At 34.9% G+C, this 26,983-nt stretch overlaps 1 protein-coding gene and 1 long non-coding RNA gene across 3 annotated transcripts; both read left to right on the forward strand.

Moving 5' to 3' along the window:
* On the forward strand, positions 1 to 25,403 carry LOC114168269 (syndetin). 2 transcript variants are annotated; one of them, XM_028053020.1, is made up of 25 exons: positions 1 to 609; positions 1,273 to 1,440; positions 2,449 to 2,523; positions 4,773 to 4,851; positions 7,024 to 7,088; positions 7,165 to 7,254; positions 7,493 to 7,582; positions 9,991 to 10,077; positions 10,258 to 10,341; positions 11,540 to 11,659; positions 12,849 to 12,877; positions 12,977 to 13,109; positions 13,591 to 14,130; positions 14,779 to 15,263; positions 15,374 to 15,437; positions 15,578 to 15,680; positions 15,778 to 15,950; positions 20,730 to 20,855; positions 21,555 to 21,625; positions 22,215 to 22,277; positions 23,923 to 23,995; positions 24,167 to 24,286; positions 24,660 to 24,737; positions 24,925 to 24,975; positions 25,056 to 25,403. In XM_028053020.1, the coding sequence occupies exons 1-25, from the start codon at positions 379 to 381 to the stop codon at positions 25,155 to 25,157; spliced, it is 3,300 nt and encodes a 1,099-aa protein (XP_027908821.1). In that variant the 5' UTR covers positions 1 to 378; the 3' UTR covers positions 25,158 to 25,403. The 2 variants fall into 2 exon arrangements, with proteins under 2 accessions (XP_027908821.1, XP_027908822.1); XM_028053021.1 differs by lacking the exon at positions 1 to 609 and having other exon boundaries at positions 1,312 to 1,440; positions 7,029 to 7,088.
* LOC114168270 lies at positions 22,284 to 23,456 on the forward strand. Its single transcript, XR_003600654.1, has 2 exons — positions 22,284 to 22,738; positions 22,838 to 23,456. It is a non-coding gene; the product is annotated as an uncharacterized LOC114168270 (long non-coding RNA).
* Positions 25,404 to 26,983: the final 1,580 nt, after the last annotated feature.

Here is a 26,983-nt window from a genome sequence, read left to right on the forward strand (position 1 = left end):
TTAAGAAGTAAGTAACCTTTTCCAAGTACTGATCCCAAATCCCATACCACGCGACTTAATTTTTTTGGTAAAGCAACGACAAACAAAACCAGATGCGCGCAAAGTCAGTGTCTGATCCCAAATTCTAATCCACTTTTCGTCAACGAGCGTACCAAGCGAGGGAGCAACGATCACGTTCATGCACTGTACTGTGGCCAGTGAAGTAAAAGCAAGACCCGAAACTCTTCAACGCAAATAAATAACTACGCCATCGCCATATTTTCCAGTTCCGAACTCTCATTTTCATGCCACAACGTTCAGATCTCGCCGAGAGGTGAACGCAGCCGTTTCGCTATGAAACGCGGCTGTGAGTGGTGGATCTCGGCGTCTTAAGTTGAGATGCAGCCGAACTTGTTTCCCTTTGGAAGTGTGCTGGGGAATCCGTTTATTTTCAATGGTGATTTGAGCGAGGGAGGGATCGAGAGCTCTAGGGTTTTCTTCTTGCTCCCGTTCTTCTTGCTCTCCCAGGGAGGAGCAATGGATTTGTCCAAGGTTGGAGAAAAATTCTTGAGCTCCGTTAGGTCCGCGAGATCTATCGGATTGCTCCCTCCCGTTCCTGATCGTCCCGAGGTAAATCCACCTCTGGATCATTGTCGTGTAGAATTGCGTGGTCACCACTGCTACACTCGTTATGCTGAATTTGATTTTTAATTTCGAAACTATAGATGCGTGGTTTTAGTTTTAGATAATGCCGTGCAATTGGATTGCTAAAACGTGTTCTGTGTTTGTGGCTAAGTCAGTGTGAAGCGTTAACTATGTTGCTTTTGATGCATTTTATGCTGGTTTTGGATTTGATGATGTATCATTGCTCGGCGCCTGCTATTTGGTTGCGAAATAACACTGATCAAGACTTAGAACTAGCGATTGCGAGTTTGATTTGGAAAATTAATGAAATCATGAAACGAGTTTTGTCAAGAATATTGGTACTGTAAGTGGACTTGCGAAAAGCCATAGATGTTTAGATGTTTATGGTTGTAGAGAATACCATGGTTTTGGATCGCGGTTGTGTCTTCTCCGCGATCCTTAATATTGCAGGAATACTGTAGTTTTCAACTGCAAACCAAACACACTTGGTGGGCTATAAGTTTTGTGAATAACTCTTGTAATTTCACTCCTAAGCCCACCTACCAGCGAGCCTAACAGGGAAGGCTCGTTGTGGTTATCCTTATGGTCATATTCGTACAGTTAAGAGTTTGAGTCATATTTTCATGTTTTATAAATGTTGTTGAACAGGTTCCAGCTCGAGCTTCAGCAGCTGCTGCTGTAGCTCGTGCTCTTGCAGGGTTACCTCCTCATCAGAGATATAGTTTTTCATCAAGTTCAGAAGAATTGAGTTCAATATATGGAAGCAGACCTCAAGGCCCAGTGGTGGAGGATCTGGAGGATGAATTCTATGAAGAGGTGTTACTTTCTATATCACTCCTGTTTCAAGTTCATACTGATTTTTCTTGCAACCTCCTTTATGTTGAATGACAGAAACTATTTTCATATGGAGGTTCTTTTGCTCAATCTGAGGAGAAACCTTTTTGTTTGTTTATGTTTATTGAGAGATGGCAGAAAATTTTATCTTTTGTAAGTTTCTAAATAATTGCTTGTATCAGGAGACCTTGGGATGGTTGCTAACAGTTGAGAGCACATAACTTTTATTTAGGATTAGTTTTGTATCCTTAGACAGATCACTAATATAACTCTTCATATTAGGAAGTTTTTATACATACGAACTTGTTCCTTGGTTTTTTTAATTAATATTTGTGTATCCATTTATGTAGAACTTGAACTTTGGGTGATGGGAGTCCATAACCCTTAGTGATCAATGTTTCTGTTTTTATTTATTTATTTTTATTGTTTTGTTATTTTGGCTCATTTTCAGAAGAGACACAATTTCTTCACTCTTTTCTCCTCTTACTCATTTTTTTTTCTTATACAGCTTCTTCTTTAGTGTACTACTAATTAACAACTTATATATTTTTGATATCTTAATGTTTGTACTGATTATAGGAATGGGCCAATAATAAAACCCAGCATGAAAAATAGTACTGCTGTATAAAATTTCTCCTGATTATTAAAAATATTCCTATAATCTAAATATTTCTTGCCCAATATCACCGGTATGAAAAATAAGAAGGAAAAATTCAGTAAAATTAACATTGTGCTAAAAATATACTGAGGAAAAACTATCTTTTTGTGCCCTCTAATCTAACGAACTCAAGACTTAAAGGAATGTAAATGAGAAAATCTGTTTGAATTGATATCAAGGTATGCATGTATTTATAGCAAGTTTTTGAGCTTAAATGCCTCATTATAGCTATTAGTACCTTACTAACTTCAATGAAATTTTGTTTGTATTAATCATATTTGATCACCATGAATTGTGGAGTTGAATGGATTCTTTTGAATGCCTTTATGCAGGACTTTGATCCAATTAAACATATTTTAGAGCGTGTTCCAGCTGATGAGAATGAGCTAACATATTTTGAAAAACAGGTGTGGTTCATGTGTCTCAATCTTGCTAACAGATAAAATATTTTTTATTTTTGTTATCTTTAAAGTTAAAATTTTCTCAGTCCTCTACTTAGCCATTCTTCTACTTAACGAGAAATAGTTGTATCCATTCATTGTACTATTTATGAGCTTAAAGAAAGTAGAAACTCTTAATTTTTCTGTACTTGTAACTGATGAAGTTTATCTCTTAAAGATTCCTTTTTGTTTATTAAAAGTAAAATTGTCATTAGCTTTGTTGGTCATCTCTTGCAGCTATTCTAGGATGTACAGATATGAAATGTGTGTTGGATGCAGTAGTATCTGATGGGACTATTTAATAATTTAAAAGTATATAGGATATAATGCATATAAATTCATATCTTGATATGGATAACCTTCATAAAACATGATATATTACGAAGAAAAATATAGTTTCAATTATGCAAATCTAAATTAGGAACATACTTGGTTATCATACCAATCTGAAAAAAAAATTTATAAATTATTGCATCATAAATTACTTCTTATTATTTACTAATAGAAATAGTACTATCTAAAAGAAAATACAATGTTATCTGATTTCTAGCTTCTACAAGCTGACTCTATTTGTATCTATTTTGTACTCACTTTAACTTCTTTTTATCTTTTCATCTGTAACATCTTTATATACACACACACACACACACACACATCACATCATTTCCTGCTGAGTGAATACATACACTGAAGCTTTCATCTGAATTATCTTTGAGTTTCAACTCTATTAATCTCATTCTTTTCTTTATATTATATATGAAGGGAACAGTTTTCCATTTTGTTCATCAATGGTTCCACTTTTCTTTATTATTATACATGCTTATCTTTCTCATTTAGTTGTATTAAATTTTCATAATTTTAAGGCTTGGGTATTTTTCCAATAAGTATGGTGTAGTATTAAAGAGTATTATTATCTGATACAAATACATCAAATAAATTAAAGTATAGGTGTTTCATAACATTCATTGCAAATTATCATTTCTCGCACTTAAGAGCAACTCCAATGCCGTTACTTCACGATTGAGCAATGGGACTAAAACAATATTCCATCAGTGGAGTGCTGTGATTTGGCAGTCAGGTAGTTGGAGACGCCTCTTCAATGGCATGTCCCTATGTCTGATATGTATTGGATATTCTGTTGAAGTGTCCAATTTAAAAAACGTGGTTTTGGGTCTCTGACATGTCTCTCTCTGGTGCAATGTTAATGAGGGCCGGCACAATGGTTTTTCTTATAAGTTAAAAATTTAGAAACTTATTGTGTAAATTTATATTATAATTAGTCAAAAATAAGGAACAAATCCTATATAATTAGGGATATTTAGGTTATATATGTATTCTTAGGAATGCTTTTATTTATTCTTGTATCATATCTTCATATAATGTGGAATTCTTTGAAATTGTTAATTTATCTTTAGATGAATCTCGATTGTAATGTCTTTTCAATGATAATGATCAAGAAGGGTTGAAATGTTTAGATGAATTAGATCCTCGTTTCATTTATATATGTATGTATGTGTATGAGTGTGTATGTTCATATTGTTATATTTGACCAACTTCTTTATAGATGATTTTGAAAATATAAATCTTCATTGTTAGTTTCAGTAATCCATAATGACGTTCAATATAAATATATGTGTGTGTGTCACTACGTCCTACATTTTATAGATTATAAGTGTTGCAGTGTCCGTGCTACATAGCAAGGAACTGCTATGACGTTCAATAACTACTAACCATTTATAGCATGTTTTGGACAGCAGAAATCTTATAATTAGCTGTTTTTCTTTTAAAAGTGTGGTTTTGTAGAATAAGCTGTATGTTTCCGATAATAACTTAAATTTGTAAAGAAACTTTTATTTTGGATAAAATAATTTTTTTTCAAATCTGAAAATTTATAGCTTGTGATTATTTTTTAACAGTTCTTATTTACTTTTCAACTTTATACACACTGATTTTCATATGTCAACGCGGATTTTTACGTTGAGTCCAAAGAAAATTAATTATCTTAAAATCACTTTCAGTAAACTTATCTAAATGGAAAGCTGATTCTGATTATTATCAGTTATTGAAATAATCTAATTTTCGTTGTTGTTCTAACAAATCTCATTATTATCTTAACAGTTTGAATTTTGTTAGTTGATTGAATCAGGTTTGTATTACCCTGCTAAAAGCTATAAATACTCTTATATAAGATATTTGTCTTGGAATTTGTCATGTAGGCTGCCCTTAGATTGGTACAACTGGATAGAGTGGCTGAACATTTATCTCGCCATGTTATGGAGCATCATGAAGTAATGGGTAAGTTGAAGAGGTGAACGGAGAGAATTGGCTATACCTCTTCTGTGCAGGTTTTAGTGCACGAGGTCATTCATGTTAGATATTTTGTTTAGAATTTTTTTCTGCTGTGCGCAGATTTTCCTTGCTTATTACAAAGTTATCTATTTTTTATTGCCAGGGCTACATTGTTGTGATGATAAAATTACACTAACACCCCTTGTGGTTTCTTTCAAATTCATACTATACCTCCCTTTTCCCCCTTTTAGTAACCCCTTAATATATGGCACTGACGCACCCTGTTACCCAAGAAATACAGTACACTTTGTATCCACAAGGGGGTTATTCTAAAGTTAATAAGGTGAGGATATTGTGTGAATTTTGAAGAACCATAGGGGTATTTGTATAACTTGTTCTATTATTATTAGAGTTGTCAATTTGATCCATGACTCATGGATTAATCTCAATCCATTCCTAAAATAAGTCTTCTTTTATTGACCCACTAAATGAGCTGGTTAAGAAAGCCCTAGCCACCAAAGCCCCCTCACAAAAGTGAGTTAGAGTTTGGGGCAAAGTGGGTTTGACCCACTACAACATTAAAATAAAACTTCAATTAAATCCTAAATACTTTTTAGAATTGTCCTATTCCTTTGAATATGTAAATTGATCATTAATTAATTTTTATTATTTACAACTTAATTGCAAGGTTGGGACCCAACCCAACCTAACCTGCCTAGGCATAGCTTGACCCACCTTGAGTTAAGGCTCAACTCGATCTTTCCAAACCTAGACTCAACTTGACCTGGCCTGACAAAGCTTGGCTTAACCTTGGCTCAAGCCAACTCAATGGGACCTCGACTCTACTTGAGCTGTCCCAACTTGACCAAACTTGACTTGAATTCAACTCAATTTGACTTTGGCTAGGCCTAACCCAATCTAAAATGGGCTCGTTTGGACCCAACCAAATTTGATTTGTGTTTGACTTGTGTTGGATCCAATCGAGTACTTGATGTGGGCCTAACGCATCCTAACATGGGCTCGTTTGGGCCCAACCCAAATTTGACTTGGGTTCGACTTGATTCAATCCCATCTTGACCTAGGCTGGATCCAATTGAGTTCAACTTGATGTGGGCCTAACCAAACCCAACCTAATTTGAGCTCGACCAAACCTAACTTGTGCTAGACCCAAACTAAGCTTGCATGACTAAAAAAAGGCCCAACTCGACCTAACCTTTTCTAATTGGGCCCAATTTGACTTGGACCCGACCCAACTTGATCTGAGAAGGCCTAGACTATCTTGGCCTAATCTTGGTCCAACTTGATTGGGCCAACCCAACTCAACCTAGGGTTGACCTGATTCAAATTTACCTGGGATCAACTCAACTTTTCCCGATGTGGGTCTGACCTTGGTTGGGCCTGTCCCACCTTGACTTGACATGGTTTAAAACCGGGCCCAACTTGAATTAGAACAACATAGGCTAGACATGACTTGGCCTTACTTGAACTCAGCCTAACCTAGACTTGGGCTTACCAGCTTGAAATGGTCCCTACTTGACTCGATCTAGGTTGAACTGGTCCAACCCAACTTTGTCCATACTAATTTGGATTTGAACCACCTTGACTTGACTTAAGCTTGACCTGACTTGGTCGGACATGCTCCAACCTGGCTTGGCCTGACTTGAGTTGGGCTTGTCTCAGCCAAACTTGGCCCGAACTAGACTTTGCACGACCAACTCAATCTGGTGTGCCTTGACCTAGACTCAACTTGACTTGGCCTAACTTGGGCCAATCTAGACCAACATGTCATCATGGTGGTTCTAGCCTGGTCTAACTTTACCTAAGCCTGACCTGACCCTGTCCAAACTCATTGGGTTTGGATTGAGTAAATGTTTTTCATGAGTTAGCGTCAAGCCTTGTGGGTGGGGCCAAATTGATAGGTCCAATTAGTATTATAAAATAATTATTAATTTCTCTATACTAATTAAAATAAGTTTCTCTTTGGTGTTTTTGGAAGAATGCAATGTTATTTTTAGTTTAAATACTAAATAATTTTTGTTTCAATTCATTGAGATACTGAGTAGTTTGGTTGATGCAACTTTACTGCTATTGCCAACTTAACATTCTAGATCAGTTTTATATTTATTCATTTTTTAAAAGAATTTTTAGAATTAGGAACTGATACTTACTTTTGGCCAGTGAAGGGGATGAATTTGGTCAGAGAATTGGAAAAAGACTTAAGAATTGCAAATGTCATCTGTATGGTAAGATCGTAACTCATAAGGAGCTGATACTTACTTTTTATGTAGCTCTTTCTACATTGTTTTTAATGCTGTGCAGAATGGAAGAAGACATCTGACATCGTCTATGAATGAGGTTTCAAGGGATCTGATTGTGAATTCTTATTCCAAAAAGAAACAAGCTCTTGTGGTATTTCCGTCTCTCTGTATACAAACTAGCATTAGTTTTTTGTAATGCCTTTATGCTTCTCATGATTTTATTTGATTTTTCCTGAGAATTGATTTCTTGTTATTCACAATTGGGCATGTAAAGTAGTTTAGTCTTGGATACATAGCTCCCCCATTCTTTTGGGGTAGGGGTGGTATGTAATACATGCTTACACTAAGGCCTTAATACCCGTGGTAAATTCATTTATTTCCATTCATAGGACATGCTTCCAACCTTGATTGAACTTCAACGGGCTTTGAACATGCAATCAACACTTGAATCCCTTGCCGAGGAAGGGAATTACTGGAAGGTGAGCATCTCTCTATGTATGTATGTGTGTAAAATGAACTTAACAAGAGAGAACTGTATAACAAACTGAATGGTATTCATTTTATTAAACTATTGAAAAGAGAATCATACACAAGTATCTGTAGCTAACTACCTACAACATTAGAGATAGCTAAACAGCCTTCACTGAAATGGTTACATGACGTAGTTGTTATTGCTAACAACTCTGACTACGAATTACATTTTTTACATTCAAAATATAGCTAATTTCATACTCTAATAACCCCCCCCTCAAATTCAAGGAGAAGATTTTTCTGGAACAAAAAAAATCTTTACATTGAGTTTTGCCTCTGAGAAAAGTAAAACGAGATGAAGAGAGAGGCTTGGGCAGCACATCTCTCCAGTGCTGGAATATGATAGATGAAAAGCTGCTTGGCCAAAATCTTTTTCCTAAAAATATACATCATTCTCCATATGTTCCGTATGACTATGAAACACTGCATTATGAGAAATAGACACAACACTTTGATTGTTACAGAAGAACTGGAGCAGTGAATGGAACTTGCAACTCTTTGAGCAAAGCAGAAATCCACGCTAGTTCAGTAGAATTTTGAGCCAAACTTCTATATTTAGCCTCAGTACTAGAGTGGGTAAGAACTTTATGCTTGGGGGACCCTCAAGATATTAAATTGGGATTAAGATAGATGGTTGCTCTAAAAGTAGAGCATCTGTCATCAACATCAGACGACCAATCAGCATGACAAAAAGGATTTAAGGCACAGAGATTGTGCAGGAGAAGCAGGTCAAAGATGTTGTCTATGAAACAAAATACCTTTAAGGTAATGGCCCATTGAGACTCCAGTGGTTAGACCACAAATTGCAAGACTTTGTTAACATAGCTGATTTCTTGTTGAGTGAGAGTAGCATACTGCAGAGTACCTATCACTGAATGGTATAAAGTAGGGTCTGAAAAGATATCAGGTCCAAACTTGGATAATTTGCAATTAGAAACCATAGGAGAAGAAATAGAATGAGCTGCTGCCATATGGGTTCTGTGAAACAAGTCACAAATTTATTTACTTTGAGTCATAACAATAGAAGGATCAGGTAAGTATTTTATTTCCAGGCCAAGAAAATAATAAAGAGAACCAAGTTGTTTGAGAGAAAAAGCTGCATGGAGATTAGTAGTAAGCTGTTGAATTAGAGCACTAGAGCTCCCAATGATTATGATATCACCAACAAATACCAGAAAATAAACACCTTGATGAGATTGATGTCACAAAGAGAGAAGAGTCACATGTAAAATCAACTGAACAAGAGAAAGCTGTTTAACAAACCGTATGGTATTCATTTTATTAACCTATCAAAAAGGGAAGTGTACTGAAGTATTTATAGCTAACTACTTACAACAAAAGAGATAGCTAATTGCCTTTACTGAAAAGGTTACATGAGGTAGTGGTTAGCAACATGGTAGTAAGTATCGTACGATTCACGATACGAATCGTACGATACGAAACGATTCAACAGCTCCACGATACGAATCGTTTTTGTTCCTGTATCGTGTTCGTATCGTACGATTCGGACTTCGAATCGCATGAATCGTTCCGAATCGATCCGAATCGTAGCATTCACAGAGACAAATGTTCCTCACAATGACACCTCTCACGACTGCGATTCTTGCTGCAACACCTCTTGCAGTGGCGCCGGCGGCCTTTCTCGCCGTGGTGCCTCTTGCGGCGGCCTCTCTCGTGGCAGCCTCTCTCGCGGTGGCTTCTCTTGCCGTGGTGTCTCTCACTACCCCGCAAAGGATGAGAGAGAAGTCAACAGACCTTGATGGCAGCAACTCGCATGGCATCATTGTATCTAACGGTGGCATACCCTCAAAGATAGTCTTAGTGCATATGAAAGACAGAAAACCCTAGGATTTTTAGTGGGTTGGAATTGGGCCTGTTTTAACCTAAATTTTAGCCCATTTCTTTAAAATATCTTAAAATCCAATTAGTAAATGGTAACTTCAACTAAAGTTACAGCATCCCAGAAAAAAAAAAGTAACTAAAACTACTTCATCCTTAAAAAAGTTACTCTAGAAACTATCACTACATCTAAAAAATTAAAAAAAGATAACTTTCAAAATGTTTATGAATTGTACGATTCACGATACGAAACGATTCACGATACAATAAATCAGCTCTCCGATACACGATACGATTCACGATTCAACTACCATGGTTAGCAATGGTTAACAGCTCTGACTACTACTACAGTTTTAACATATACAGTTTAGCTAAGTGCATACTCTAATAATATGTATTAACATATATATTGTGGTCAATTAATCACAACTAACTGATGTTTGTAATTTTTGTTTTTTTGTTCTTCGATCTAAGGTATCTGCTAAGATGCTCATTTATTAGTTTTATCATTATGCAGGCATTTCAAGTTCTATCTGAGTATTTGCAACTCTTAGATAGTTTGTCAGAGCTTTCAGCAATACAAGAAATGAGTCGTGGCGTGGAGGTGAATTTGAATAACTTCTAGGAAGAATTAAGATAATTTATTCTGGAAATTTTTCTTGCATGTTAACAATTTGTCTAATTATTAAATTCATTATTTCCTATGTTACCCAATATATTCCTGATTACAATGCAAGTACTTGTGTATTTAACTGAGGTTCCTTCATTGCATTATTAATGCCAGGTTTGGCTGGGAAGAACGTTGCAGAAGCTGGATGCTCTTTTATTGGGAGTGTGTCAAGAATTCAAGGAAGATGGCTATATAACAGTAAGTTTGTATTAATTTCTTTGCTTTCTACTCATATTGGGCAAGTGTTGAGTATTCAGTGTCTAGAATGGGTAAATGAGCATACACACTTGTTTGTTTTGTTTCTGTTTCGAGGGAGTACGTGGCAATTAAAAACTACTTTAAATTAACCCAGTAAATGAGCTAGTGTAATGTTTATAGATTGTTTGGTGAATGCCGGTGATGTTTAATCTTCTCTTTTTGGGGGGAAATTCAAATAAATAGAATGAAGGGAATATAAATGATGTAAGCTTTATCTAGGAAAAATTAATTAAACTAAATCAATTATGTTTGAGATTTTTATTGATCCAGTTTTGACTTGAAGACTGATTTGACCTATAAGCTGTTTTTCCTAATTTTCTAGCTTTTAGACTTTCACTATTTTTTCCAGAGACAATTTTAAAATTTCCTTGGTGTTCCTGGTTATCTAGATATTGAGTTTCACAAATAATCTTCTATATATTTCTGTTTACTATGTTAGCATTTGCTCAAAGATATGTTCATAGTTTCCATCTGTGGGTTGTTGATATTTGAAGGCTCAGCTTAGCTAGTTTTAAAGTTTTTATTTAATGCTATTAATTGTTACCAATATTCGGAAATTCATTTCCGAAGATCATGTTCTAAAATTGCTTGCCGTATTGTGTTTGCAACTCTTGGCAATTTTCCATCTTTGTAATAAATTGTTTCATGTTGTTGGTGAAGACTGGGTTTGCCACATGGTTCTCCCGAAGTTCTTTTGCGTGTTAATTTATGAGGTTTTGGTATTGGAGATGCTAAAAGGATTTGGTGGTATTTTCAATTTGTGGTTGTTTGTTGCATGCGGCTTGAAAGAAACGCCAGAATTTTCATTGGTCAAGAGTTGTATTTGGAGTTCATTTGGGATCAAGTAGTTTGTTACCAAGCTTCTTTGCCGTGTTGAACTAAAGCTCTTGTAGATCTACAAACAATTGGCATGATGTTTGTTGATCATATTTTTAGTTTTTTTCCCCTTTTTTCTTGGTTAGTTTTCCACCATTCTTTCTTGGTTTGACTTTTGTGTATTTCTTCTTTTCCAATTTTTATAAAAAAAATCGCCAATATTTGATATGACCTGTTGTCCCCACTTTATTGTCTGTGAGCGTGCAGACATTTGGTATTGGAAATATACTATAAATGATGTTAATCTAATGAGGTGATACAGGTAATTGATGCTTATGCATTAATAGGGGATACTGCTGGTCTTGCTGAAAAGATACAGAGTTTCTTCATGCAAGAAGTTATATCAGAAACACACTCTGTATTAAAGGCTATTATGCATGAGGTATGCAATACATTTTCTTGTCTAACTCATGTTCAGTACTATCTGGATTAGAAATTGTTTGGAGGTGAGTGAGTAAATAGTATATTTTCCCTACTCGACATGCAAATAAAATTGAGAGTAGAACTTCTGTTTGTTTTTCTATGTAATTGATGTCTGCAATTAAAATTGTCTTACTACTATCAATTTTATATAAGCTTATGATTGTGTATTGGCTACTTAAGCTTAGTCGTTGTTGAAAGTCCCACATTGACTAGAGATAAGACAATTTCATAATTTATAATTGGGGTGCAGATCTTACCTTACAAGCCGATTTTGTGGGGTTGAGTTAGGCTTAAAATCCACTTCTAACATGATATCAGAGTCATAGTTAAAAAGCCTATCTTAGCGAAATTTCTGTTTCTTGGACATGTTGTTCCACCCGCTATTGGGCCGCTATCGGACCATCCATTTCTAGACCCTCGCACTGGATGTATATATCAGAGCCATAGTTAAAAATCCTATCTTAGCGAAATTTCTGTTTCTTGGACATATTGTTCCACCCGCTATTGGACCGCTATTGGACCATCCATTTCTAGACCCTCGCACGGGATGTAGTATATATCTCGGCATCAGGAGGATGTGTTGGAAGTCCCACATCGACTAGAGATAAGGTCAATTCACAATATATAAGTGGGTGCAATCCTCACCTTACAAGTCGGTTTTGTGAGGTTAAATTAGGTTTAAAATCCATTTCTTAACAACTGGCATGAGGCACATCATTTTGGCCCACCGCTAACCTCAATGGCAGTGGATAGCTGCAAAGACAACTGTTTATGCGGGAACGAAGATAGAGCTTCCAAGATTGAGGGCTCTAATACTAACTTTAATTATGTAGGGAAGTAAACCATTATACTGATAAGAATGACACCAATACATTTTCTTCACCTCTAAATCAAACCATTTAAAATAAGGAAATTAAAATATGCTGAAATGAATAGGAGATTCTAAATATATTTTCTTCTAATCAATGTGAAGATATTGAGGATATTTTTATCATAATAATATGCTATTGACAACAAAATATTGATCATAGCAATTGATTCATGTTAAATACTAGTTTGGTTGATTTGAAGGACTGCTATTTCTCTTTCAGCCAAAATTTTAAAGAGCTCATTTAATTAGTATGTTGGCTTTTTTTTTTTTTTTGTAGGATGAGGAGGAAGTTTTGCAAAATAGTAGGTACTTCTTCTTCTACAAGCATATCTATCATCCTTTGATGATCATTATTATAAGTATTTTTATGTTGATTTGGCTTCATAGTTGTCATTTCAATTCCAGGCTCACTTACAGCGATCTATGCCTCAGAATACCGGATTCAAAGTTCAGGCTATGCTTATTAAGAACACTGGCTGTTCTATTTGACCTTATGTGTTCATACCATGAAATTATGGATTTCGAGCTGGAAAGAAAGGTAATTTCTGGTTCCTCTGACGCTCTTAAACGCATATCTTTTTCCATTTATATGCCTTCGCACCTGTGCTTTGTGCATCCAAGTATTCAAGTGATCTTGTTCATCTAATTAAAAGTCACACAGACTACTATTAGGTCAATCATGACTTTTAATTTTTTATTATTTTCGTTGCATTGGTTGGAGAAGTCATTCTTTGTTTTCCACTCAATTGCTTAGGCCCTAGTTTTTAATTTCTTACTATCATGAAAGATCTCATTCAACAAGTTAACGAGTAAGTTGGAGAGATACTTTATTTGATTTTGCTGGATGGATTGAGTACATCACCAGTTTGTGATGGAGCGAGTACTCTTCTCACAAACATTTAGTATTTTAATACGTATTCAATCTAGAGGCTGGGAAAAATTTATATTCATGCTTACAGGGTCTGTAGTTGTTGATATGTGCTCTTCAAGCTCATACGTATGATTGATTTAAATTTCAGGACACAGTACGAAATTCAAATAAGTGCAATGAAGAGATTTCCTGCCGTCCAGGCGCTCAGGAAGTTGATTCAGATGTAAGAGCCTGCAACAATTCTTTGTCCAGTTCAGGAGATATATTACATGGTTCATCTTCTAGGGAGGAATCTGTAACAATGAGCTCTCTGACTGAAACTAGTGGTTCACCATACAGTGATTATCATGATCCATTTAAGGAGACTGGAAAGGAGGACAGTGCAACATTAAACATTGAATCCCCTTGGTACCATCTTCGCAAAGAAGCTATAACATTTGTGTCACAGACCCTTCAAAGAGGGCGAAGGAATTTGTGGCATCTCACTGCAAGTCGTGTGTCTGTTTTGCTTTCTTCTGCTGCAGTTTGTACCGCCAGTATTCATCAATTCTTGAAAAATTATGAAGAACTCAGTGTCTTTATTTTGACTGGGGAAGCCTTTTGTGGAATCGAAGCAGTTGAATTTAGGCAGAAGCTAAAGGCTGTGTGTGAAAATTATTTCACAGCTTTTCATCGACAAAATGTGCATGTAAGTACCCTTTAAGGCTTCCCATTTTTCGTGGCTGTTAGAGTCATATAATATTGATTGTGTTTTCTTATGTAGTTCCTTTGAGTCTTGTATGATACGTAAAATGCATTGTCATTTCTTGTGTCCTATCTGTGTATGGTGATGGTGTTCCGGCCATCATTAAGATTAACATTGATGTAAGAATTTTTTTCCATGAATCTTAAATTTATTGACTTGTAAGATTAACATTGATGTCTCATTAATCTTGTAACAGAAGATAATCCGAATCAGAGAAATGTTTTGTATGTTTAGACCCAGAAACATCCACTATATTATTTTTGTTTCGAGATGTAACCCTGCCAGCTATGTCATTTGTGGTTCTGTTGATTTTCTGCTCTTCTTGAAAGTTGAGATTGCTTTGCTAATGTTGTATGGAAAAGTAAGGATGCTTTAGTTTGCTGAAACTATTGCAAAATGTGGAAGCTAAATAATTCATGACAGGGGAATAAACTAAGTAACTCATTGTATATTTTTTTTCTTTGGGTCTTCCAAATTTATGGTGCAGAATCGTTTTTTGGGCATGTTGATATGCCAGGCTTTGCATCTGACCAATGTCCGTTTATATATAGTCTTGGATAAATGATTAAATGATTATTTTTCTCATTTTAGGCACTAAAAATGGTTATGGAGAGAGAGACCTGGCTAAAATTACCTCTAGAAACAGTACAAATGATCAGTTTTGCAGGACTTATTGGTGATGGTGCACCCTTGATTTCTTTATCCAGTGGCAAATCAATTAATGCCGGTGCATTTCATTCCCCTAAATCAGGGAATATGGTTCATACTGGTGCAAGGAAAAATGGGTTTTCTCACTGGATAAAAAGTGGAAACCCTTTCTTGCAAAAATTACCACCTAATGGATTAGTTCATGGTGAATTTGATGATAGAACACCTAGAAAGAACGATTCCAATCACATAAATGGCGCCAGTTCTGTTTCAGAAGATGAAAATGAGGATCTTCTTGCTGACTTTATTGATGAAGACAGCCAACTACCAAGTCGAAGTTCTAAACCCTTTCATTCAAGAACTCTTTCTTCACATGGTAATGATGACGAGAATACAACACAAACTGGATCGTCTCTCTGTCTTTTAAAGTAAGTTGCTTTACAATTTTGCATTAGAAGAATCTGTTACCTTCCACCATCCAGCTTTATTAGTATAATTATCACTATTAATGGATTTAATGAATGTGTTAAAATGTAAGGTCTATGGATAAATATGCAAGGCTTATGCAGAAATTGGAAGTGGTAAATGTTGAGTTCTTTAAGGTTAGTCATTTCTTCCTTAAATGGGCATGCTGTAGATTGCCCACCTTCTCCCTACTTTCTTTAAACGTTACAGAAACAAGCTTCGGGTTGTTTTTTTTTTCCTCTGAATTCTTTTTTCCTGATTCAGTGTATTGATGCAGGGAATATGCCAATTGTTTGAAATATTTTTCTATAATATATATGAAACATTTGGTCAGCAAAACACTGGTTCAAGTGGAAAAAGCTCAACTAACTCTCTTAATTGTAAGTGACAGTGAATTAAATACTAAAAACATCGGTAGCTAAATCCAATTTTTGAGTTGATTAATTATTAGTGATTGAGTTCAATTGTGACATGCAGATCGCTTGAGAACAGCTTTATCTAGAGTAAACCAAGATTGTGAAGAGTGGATTAAGCCTCAATCGTCTTCACCAACATCTTTGACCTCTTCATTTGCACATCCAGAGTTGACACCTACAAACCCGCCCAATGCAAATTTTGGTCATTCCTCGGGGACCTCTTTGGGTCTCACGGTATTTATTTGAAGTTTTATTTTGAGAAAAACCAATTCTCATGAGCTTTGTATTTTTTTTTTCACATGACTAGAATTGTGATGCCTTCTACTATGAATTTCTTTCAATGTTTATTAACTACATGGCATTATTGATTGAATTTTTTCTGCTATGATTGTTTAGAGAAGTCCATAACGATGAGGTGGGAATTATTGTTTTCTGAAATTTGGCTTAGAGATAATATGATACTCATGTTTGATTGAGCATATATGTTGATTGGATTCTCTAAATTGAGGGGAATACTCTCTAGAGGACTAAATGTACTAATAGTTATATAGTAAAAAATCAACAATTGAGATTGTGAGAAGTTTAATGAGTTTGTTATAGATATACTTTCATTTTATTGCAATCCATTACCATAATGTAAATGCACTTTATCTTATAAAGTACATCCCTTCACTTTAGAGGAACTAGAACCTAGGCTTCATGCATCTTGTCCACCACATTAGTACATTTGGCTATCATATGGTAGATAAATAGTGCTAACAATTTCACATGTTGACTTTTATCCTCCTCCATTTGCCTCTCTTAAGAAGTAGACTTTAAGTCTAACTCAACCTTACAAAATCTGCTTGTAAGGTGAAGTTTGCACCCACTTTTATATTGTTAATTTGTCATATCCCTAATCGATGTGGGATCTCCAACACACCCACTTCACGTCGAGGCATATACATTTTGAGTGTGCGACTAGACAATAGTGGGTGGTCCTGTAGCTCGACAGTGGGTGGCACGATAGACCCAACAAACAATAAATCTTGTTAAGATAAACTTTGGATGACTTTGGTATCATCTTAAGAAGTAAACTTTGAGCCTAACTCTATCTTATATAACTGACTTGTAAGGTGAGGTTTGCAACTACTTATATACTTTTAATTCCTCTTATCTCATATCTATGTGGAATCTCCAATAACCTCAAGCTGGCTTGTAGGCACAAATGTAGTGGTTTGGGTCATCACTTCAACAAACTAGATGGATGGCGTAGTGTGCAAACAACATACCAAATCCCACAATTTGGGTTGTAGTATGTGGTTCACAGGAAAACCCAATTTCTAAGTATTTCATTCCCTAATTTTTGTGCTTGAGCCATAATCAATTCTTTTTGCCTCTAGGTTTAGATTCATCTCTCTTCCTTTGTGCCCTACCCTTTCTTGAGCATCTATTTCCTAACTTGCAAAGCACACTTCCCTCTCTCTTCACTGTTGTTGTGTGCTTCATCTCTGGTTGTCTTGTTAGGTGGTGGTGATTGTTGTGTGTTGTATTGTTTTTATACTCAAGTTTTTTACTAGATTCTGGTGGGACTTCCTTGGTAGCCAAAATCAACTTTCTTTGTCCTTTTCTTAGTATGGTTGTCGTTCTTCATTGACTTCCTCATTTGGACACAAAAATGTTTGTTTTCATGATGAGTTGAAAGAAGACTTATATACGAATTGCCACCCAATTTTGTAGTCTGAAGCAACTTGCACCCTTTACACCACTCTATTGTTTGAAGCAATCTTTTGCGCATGGGTTGGTTGTTTCACCTCCACCCTACTTAAGTTTTATATGATTCATTGTGAAGTTGAGAACTCAATCTTTAACCTTCATTCTTCATTACTGATTTTGAAAGGATCCTTCATATGAATTCTCATCAGCATAGTCAATTTCAAACTAAGGACCTAGGTTTGCTCAGGTGCTTACCTTGACATTGGAGTTGTCCAATCATCCATTGGCATTGTCATTTCTTAGTGAAAATATGCCTTAAGCATCCTCACTGAATCTGGTATGCTTGATTGTCACCCAGACAACACTGCTATGGATCCTACTGTGAAGCTTCATATAGGTCAGGGTGAGCCACTGAAAGACCCTAGAAGATATCTTTGTCTAGTAGGAAAACTTAATTACCTAAGTGTCACTCGGTTAGACATTACTCTTGAAGTTAGTGTGATAGCCATTGGAAACCTGACATACATATCCTTCGATACCTAAAAAAGTAGGGTTAACTATGTTTTTTATGTCTAAACTATAATGCGATTTTGGTTTTCATCCCTATCTCAAACTTTGGTTCTGTTAGGTTCCCATACCTGAGAAATGCATGGATGCAGTCCTCTTCACGCAATGGTATTAACTGTTTTTTGATGTGACAAACGGCAAATCGCGTTAACCTTTTAAGATGTTAATAGGAGAGGAACTTGTAGACCACATTCAACGTGATTTGCTATTTGTCACATCAAAAATCAGTTAATGTCATTGGGTGAAGATGACTGAATCCATGCATTTCTCAAGTATAAGGACCTAACAAGATCAAAGTTTGAGATATGGATGAAAACCTAAACCTTGTTATAGTTTGAGGACCAAAAACAAAGCTAACCCTTAAAAATACACCAATTTGTGGTTAATATACAATGGCAAAGGTAATTACAAAATTGTTTGTTACTTTGCTCACCATGAAGCAAGAAGTCCGTTTTTGGATATTGTGTTCTCATTGGAGGAAACTTGATCTCCGAGAAGAGCAATAACAGGATCCAATTTCTAGATCTAGTGTTGAGCTATGAAGCACAAATCCTCATATACAAACACAAGAATGACATGGGCATAGGCGCAAGGACAACAAAATTAAAAATCATAAGCAATGAGACGTGATACACACATAATATTATAAAAAATATTCAACCAGACAAAAATTTAAATAGGATCAAATATGAGAAATAAGATTTACATATTTATATGAACAATTATTTACCTATATTTATAAGTTAAAAAATAATTAATATAAATCTAGTGTCAAATAGAAACGAGAAAGCATACAATAAGAAATTTCATAGTTATTTTAGAAAAATGAGAAAATATATTGTTGTTCTTTACTCCTATATTAACACATTAAAAGTCGCTTAAGAGGGAAGATTTTAAAAGTTGTACCTTCTAATAATTTTGTCACAATATAACATGTTTAAAATTGTATTTGAAGAAATATCTTACTAACATTTTCTCTCTCTATAAACTAAAGATTTTCGTAAAACATTACACAATGAAAAATAGGGTATAAGATTAATTCCCTCTTGTGTAGAAAATACACATAGGGTAATATATTTATAGTGAATGATAAAGGAAAATATGGGCTTAACCCAATACACCTAATATTGTAACTAATATAAGATATTGTAACTAATAATATCTTGTAACAATATCTAACACTCCCCCTCAAGTTGGTGCATATAAATATTATGTACCAAGCTTGTTACGAAAACAATTCTAGATTCCCGTAAAGAGAGTGAAAATATTTGCCAATTGATCACTTGAGTTAACAGACTCAGTCTTGATGTCTTCAGACACAATATTTTCTCGAATAAAATGACAATTAATCTCAATGTGCCTGGTCCTTTCATGAAAAACAAGATTAAAACTAATATGAAAAGAAGCCTGACTATCACATATAAGTGTCATTTAAGTGACATCTCCAAATTGCAATTCTTTAAGTAATTGTTTAAGCCAAACAAGTTCACAAGTGGTTGAGGCCATAACTCTATATTATACTCCTGCACAGATCTTGTCACAATAATTTGTTTCTTGCTTTTCCAAGAAATCAAGTTACCTCTAATGGAAACACTATTTGAAAGTAGATCTTTTATCAAAAGATCTTGCCCAGATAGTAACATACAACTCTAGTATGGTTACTGAGACCATGGATGTCAAACTCATGAGTTAACTTGGTAAGTCATGGCTTTCGAGTCAACTCAAAAGCAAACTCGTTTTTCAAGTGAACTCGGTAAAATATGATGGAGACTCGCTTCACTTGGTCAAACTTACTAGTTTGGAATGATTTGGTGAGTTCAATGAGAAAAAAACTTTTAACTAAAAACAAGGTTGTTTGGAGCGCGTTTGTGGAGAAAACTCACTAGGATTAGGGTTTCTGTGTTTTCTGATTCAAATATAGTCTCCCCCTCAACAATTATTCCACTTGAAATCAAACTACTTGATTGTGATTTGGTTCACCTAGCATTTGCCATGGGACAATTCATGCCATTTGCAACATGAAGTAGCTTTTGGGAGTGAGTTAGGCTCACAATCCATATTCTAGGACAGCATCAAAGTTAAAGGTGTCAAAACAGGAATGGTCCAATGGCCTAAGCATGAGAAACATGACCTAAAATGAACTAGACAATTATGTTCGTTTAGCTTGCAAACCATATGGGCTTAGGCTTGTCTGGCCAATATGTTAATGGGTCGGTCTGTAATAATAATTATATGTAAAAAAATATATAGGGTGATATAATTTATACATGTGATAAGAAAATAATTTATACATGTGATATAAAAAAAAATAAAGTAAAACATATATATGTGATATAATTTATATATATCAAATCACTTAATCTACAAATTAAAATTAGTTTAATAATGCTTCTTAAATTTTAAAATAAGTGGGTGCAAATATTATCTTCAAGTTGATTTTGTAGGATTGAATTAGGTTTAAAGTTCATTTCTAAACGGGGGCACCCTCAACCTATTAGCAATCATTTTGGGTTGACTTATGTTAAGAACCCTTGTATAACATGAGCTCCACATTGGTATGTGAATCTAGTGTGGTTGTTACCTTGATTTCACTCATTGATAATATGCAGCTAGCATATTATCAATGAAACTTTGCATTCTGTGGTGGCTTATTAAGATAATTTTCTTCATTTCTGTAGTTTGAATTTTGATTCAATGAGGAAGTTGTGTAAGATATGTTTTTGTCTTTATAAATCTTTTTAATTGTTTCAGGAAAGATGTGTAGCTGTTGACACTCTATCTCTTGTTGCTCGAATACTGAATAGATCTAAAGCTCATCTCCAATCAATGCTCTTGCAAAGTAATTCAACTATACTTGAGGATTTCTACGTTCATATGGTATGTGGAATCTTAATATTTAACTTAGTGGGTTACACCATTATGGAAATTGATATTGACCGACTCCCCAATGCTTTTTTGACTATTCATTAAAATGATTGTAAAATTTGATGTTGTGGTTAAATGAAGTTGAAATCCTGTTATGTTCCGTTTGTGGGAGGGCTTGGAAAGAAGGTAATGGAAATAGACCAATGTTGTGTTACTAAAAACATGTCACGATAATAGAGTTTCAGTGTAAAACAAATACATTTTTGGAGGGCCTTATTATACTTACACGAAGAGTAAGAATTCTTTCATTTTGAAAATGCATGCATTGGTGGCTTTCTAGTTTAAGAAACTATTCATCATGGTATCGGGAAGAGTGAGGGAGTGGTGAACTCCTATGTCCTTCCCATATCCTAAGCATGTTAGGTTAATCCTCACTAAGGGTATTGTGGTTGCCCCTCTATGCACTTCTTGAAGTTCTGACCCTTTGACATTGTAGAAAACCACCTTTCGTTAAAGCCTTTTTATAAGCATACCTTTATGTATAACATCAAGGTGTTGACTTCTAGTAGATGAATGTTTGGATTTTATATTTAGGATGTATATTTTTTATCTGATAGTTTACTTCTACTTGATTCAGTTGTTCTTACGTATTTTTATATGAAAAAGATTAAGTATGGATAACAACAATCTAATACGTAAGGATTTCTTTAGGTGGATGCTGTACCAGATCTTACAGAACATGTTCATCGGACTACAGTGAGACTATTGTTGCACATTAATGGGTAAGACAAATGTATTGTAAATAGAAGTCTGCAAGGTTGCTTTGGAAGTGTTGCTATTATATATGACTTTTGTACTTTAAAATTGACATCCCCAATGTGAGGCTTTTGGCTTTTGACAAACCATTGGGAAGGGAAGCTATATTATACCAAATTAAATTCAATTTAATTAATATTTTCTACTGCAGAGTTGGACCGAAAATTTTCGTGCAGAAAATGAAACATCCAAATATGTCTAGTGATACATTTTTTCTTTTCTTATGTGAGATATATCAATCATTCATCTTTAGGATTCCTATATATTAAAGGAAATTTTTTATTTAAAAATGTTTTGCTGTAACAATTATTTTGCATGTTGTTTAAAGATCTCAAAACTGTTGTACAATGAAAGGATTGTATCTGGTGACAGTTGTGCTTTGGAATTTATCCTAAAATATTATTTTTATGCTTCTGTTTATTTGTCGGCCCCCAAGTCTTTTATTAAGTTGTGGAAGAAAAAATTCAACCTAATTTTGAATGTTTTCATATTGCGAGATCATTGTAGCTAGTTTAAATTTTATTGTTCTTTTAATTTTTATACATTCTTTTGCAGATATGTTGATCGTGTTGCCAATTGTAAATGGGAATTAAAAGAGCTTGGCATGGAGCATAATGGGTTTGTATTTTTTGAATCGTCTTTATATTTGAATTCCATGTCCTTTTTTTCCTCTTGGTATATTACTTGTAGTTACTATTTTATATCAAAGGTAAACAACTATTGCACACAGGAGTTAATGTACGTGTAAAAATTTATTTGGACTATTGGGATCTTGTTTTAATGAAGTTCTTGAGTATGAACATTTTCTTTTTGTTCCTTGTCAAGATATCTTCAATTTATAACTCTACCAATGGTACTGGATGTGCGGAAAGGTGATTTCATCTCATAAAAGTCTTTGGTATTTGAGTCCTAAGGAAAACTAGTTTTACTTCTGCAATTGATTCTGTTGGAGTTATTGAAATGAAACCATATTCGAGTGCTAGGAGATGTTTCTGTGGAAGGCCACAGAGCAGGAGTGTATGACATGGAAAGCCTGAGAACCTGAGCCAGGGGTCACAGCAGATCCCCTATAATTATAGGTTTGCATCAAACTATGTGGTAGTGCCACATTGCATTTTTTGCAGTTGATATAGTTCCTAGTTGGAGAGTGTTGAGAATAAATAAATGACAAATTACAGGTATGGAGACAAGCTTTGGAAGCTCATGACTTTTAGTAGGTGTGCAACTTGGAGACCTTACCTTCACATGTCACAAGCTTAAGCATCTTTCTTGGGTCCATCAGTGACAAGATGAAGGAATTGAGAGTGATGTGGAAAATCAAAGGATTTAAGTGGAGTGGGTAAATGGATGAGTTTTACAGTTAAGATATAAGGAGAATGGGAGTTTAGAACAATAGTTAGTTAACTAGAGGAACTAGCAGATAGAAACAGGGGAATAAGCATAGATTCAGATTTCTTGTCATTTGTAAATTGAGTGTTAGCTCGTTGTGAATGAGAAACCCTTGAAGGTGAGATTTTTCTCTTATTCCATGTTCTTTTCACTCTATTCAATAAAATTTTTCTCTTCTTTCCCATTCCCATTTCCGTCAGTGACAAAAAGGTAATGTTCAAGCTTAAGGAGAAAATTTACTGTATAGATATAAAATTTGCAATATTATATCAAACTGAATGTTGGGAGATGAAATTTAAAAAAGTAATAATGTCAATGTGATGGAGAGAATCCTATGTTGAATGAGATGGTGTGCTAGACATGCTATCAATAGTAATGAATGCATTTGAGAATAGTTGAGGTAGCACCGAATTTGTAAAAAAATGGTAGGATGTTGGCATTGTTTGTGCTTTTGTGGAGAAATAAATCAAATCGAGGGTAGACCTATAATTGAGGGGATAGAAAGAGATAAAAAAGGTAAAACCATTAAGATTAAGAGTTCAATGAATAGTTTATAGACATGATTAAAATGGAACATTATGGCATCACTTCTTTTAGAATTTGGGTTAGGGTCTATCCTAACTCCACAAAACCAACTTTTGAGATGAGGATTGTCCTACACTTGTGTACCTTAATTTAGACATATTTCTAATCAATGTAGAACCTCCAACAATCTTATCTATGCGGATGGTCCCTCCCACTTATTAGGAAAAGGCTAGGTTGTTGTTGCAAGTGTTATTTAGCTGCAAATATTGTTTCTAATTTTGCTAGAATATTATTCTTGGAATTATGGTGCATCATTTCTGCACTCCTGACTTGTAGATTGTAATGATAGATATGTTGATTTGTTGCTGGGGGAGTTTAAGCACTATAAAACAAGACTTGCTCATGGAGGAATTCGTAAAGAGGTATTGTTGTTATTCATTATCTTCAGAGACAGTTATCAAGTGCACTGAAATCAGCTTACTAAATGAATAAAGGCTTGTATTTGAAATGTCCACTTTAATAAAACATAGAAAAGTAATTCCTTGTGTTTAAACATTAGTTTGTATCCACAAAATTTGCATCTGTATGTGTAGATTCAAGGCCTATTATTGGATTATGGGCTTGAAATTGTGGCAGAAACTCTTGTTGAAGGACTTTCAAGGGTGAAGAGATGCAGTGATGAAGGACGAGCTCTTATGTCATTAGATCTTCAGGTTATTCCTTAAATATTTGATCAATTTTAAGTCCTTTCAATGTTTGTTTGGATTTTTATTTACTGTAGAAGATTATTATTATATTAAGTAGTTATGCAAAATATAATTTAATCTTAATAAACTATTAAATTATGTAATGACATATTTTGCCACTGTTTAAATTACTTTTCCATGTTCTGGTTTCAACGGAATTTTATTTTCAAACCTTACTAGCAATTTAATCTTATTGTGTCAAATTTATATGCGACTAATTCTTTTTCTAAAGTAGAGTTGCAGACAATGATCTATAAATTGATCAACCTTCTTACCCTGTCATTCATTCTGTTTTAGTTTTTATATGCTGGGTTTGAATTTGTTTCTTTTGACAATTCAGGTTTTGATTAATGGATTACAGCATTTTGTGTCAGTGAATGTGAAGCCCAAGCTTCAAATGGTCGAAACTTTCATCAAGGTAACAACGAAGGAAATGGAAACACATTCCCACTATTTTGTTGCATATATACAGATGAATTTTTCCACATTGCAGAATTAGTTGGATTTTGTTGCCTATCTGTTGTACAAATAAGTTGGGATCTCACATGTTTGAATATATGTGATATGCATTTATTACTAATACACGTCTTGGACTTTTAAACCAGGCTTACTACCTTCCCGAGACAGAATATGTGCACTGGGCTCGAGCACACCCAGTAAGCATATCCCCCTTCCGCAGCATTGTTTCATATCTTGATTGCCTTGAGGTTTTAACTAAGCATTCCAACTCTTGCAGGAATACAGTAAAAGCCAGATTATCGGACTGATCAATCTTGTTTCCACTATGAAAGGTTGGAAGAGGAAAACCAGGTTGGATATACTGGAAAAGATTGAATGAGTGGCTGTCTTTTATCGTGCAAGTCAGGCATATAGAATCTTCTGCTCCTTTTCCCCTTTGTCTTTCATTTTTGGCAGAGCTCCGTATAAAGGTATTGCATATTGCTTGGCATTTGATCCCCTATTAATTATGGAGTATTTTCCAAATCTGTGCTTTGGTGTCTTGTAGATAGTCCTCTGGTAATAAGCTGTAATTGTACTATAATTTTACTTAAATATATATATAGAATTTATTTTTTTTCCTTTCTGTTTACTGGGGTAACTAATCACTACCCTGTAGATTATCCGCATCCTCTTCTATCTATCAGAGGCGCACAAATTCCTATTTTAGTTGAACGTGATGTGAGTAAATTGTCATACAAAATTTTTGCATCTATCATTTTCTTTCTAATTATTCATAAATTTTAACCTGATTAATGCCTATGAAGATTGAAGAGTGATGTACTAATGTTGAAACACATGAGAGAATCCATTCTTCGTCTTTTTTACATTCTGGACCTCATTATATTTTTTGGGTCAGTAGTATAAACTTCAGTTACCAGAAAATGAAGTAATGTCCATTTAATTGTTGGTTTCTACCATATTTATCCGGTCTTTACCTGTGATGAACTATTTCAAGTTAGGATGTGGATGTTAGATTTGCAAGAATGGCCAAATACAGGACAAGACGCTAGAGAACAGGAGACTGACTAGATAGAGAGAAAGTTAGGGAAGACAACAACTCGTTTTTTTTTTCCCATTTTATGTGCATTTTTATTTCTGTTTTTGATTCTGCTAAGTAAAGTTGTTACAAAACTACTGCCGAAAGTGGTCTCTTTCGTAACAAATTTGCGGCTATTAATTTTAATCAGCAAATCAAGATATATTATATTAGAAAGGGGATGTGGTATAAGACATACCACAAACAATATACAACCGCATACCAAACTGAAAAATTAACCCACCAACTAACCACACTATTAGAATAGGTATTAAATATAAGTAGGAAGTGGTTGTATTGGAGAACTGTTGTGTTGTACCCATGAGCTGTACCTATATGTGTACCTAGGTCTCTAGTTTGATCTTTACTCTTCCCTACATTCATTGTATCAGAATTTTATCAATATAATAGTATAAAAATGAGTAGAGTGATTAAGCTCTCTAAAATATAGTCTTTTTTATTTATCTCTGGTACTACAGAGGGTTGATCCCACTTTGCTGGTTTTGGTCACCGGCGAAATATCCGCTTTTCGTCTTTGTTTGTCATGTTCGCCGTACTAGTTCTCTTTGAAAACCACTGAATTTAGAGCGCCTTTCCACGCGATGACCAACCTTGCCGATCACGGAAGCTGAATTAACTCCACGGTCTTTATCTGTTTGGCGTGTGTCATCCATGCACCACCACCACCACCTCCCTCTCATTGGAGCGCCTTCGTACCTCCATGACAAGGCTAGGAGGACCTCCTCTCCATTTTGACCATTGGTTCTTTTTCTAGTGTGGTTGAAGGTCCTAGGGTTCTCATTTTGTCTCTCCTGATTGATTTTCTTCTTTGGCAACGAAACTGTTTGGACCTATAGTCTGGAACTCCTACTATTACCTTTAAAAAACTACATGGAAAAAATTATCTGTATTGGGCAGTTTCATATTAACTTTGGTTCCCTTGCTAAGGTTTCCATGATCATCTTGAACAAGACGGGAGTCATGTGCATTACTATTGCAATTTGTGGAACCACAATTATTGGGTAATCTTAGATTGTTTAAAATGTGTAACTCCTTTGAAAAAAGGCTCAAAATATTTTTTCAAATAATATTCAACATCTCTATGACTCGACCAACAGGCTTACTTC

Source organism: Vigna unguiculata, chromosome 11 (assembly GCF_004118075.2).
Source record: "Vigna unguiculata cultivar IT97K-499-35 chromosome 11, ASM411807v1, whole genome shotgun sequence".
Lineage (NCBI taxonomy): Eukaryota > Viridiplantae > Streptophyta > Magnoliopsida > Fabales > Fabaceae > Vigna > Vigna unguiculata.

Excerpts from the sequence above, each read along its gene's own strand:
- LOC114168269 (XM_028053020.1), top strand. The coding sequence starts at position 379 with ATGCAGCCGAACTTGTTTCCCTTTGGAAGTGTGCTGGGGAATCCGTTT. Across the intron at positions 13,110-13,590 it reads ATTTCGAGCTGGAAAGAAAG|GACACAGTACGAAATTCAAA; the intron begins GTAATTTCTGGT and ends TTTAAATTTCAG. Across the intron at positions 21,626-22,214 it reads CTATTGTTGCACATTAATGG|ATATGTTGATCGTGTTGCCA; the intron begins GTAAGACAAATG and ends ATTCTTTTGCAG.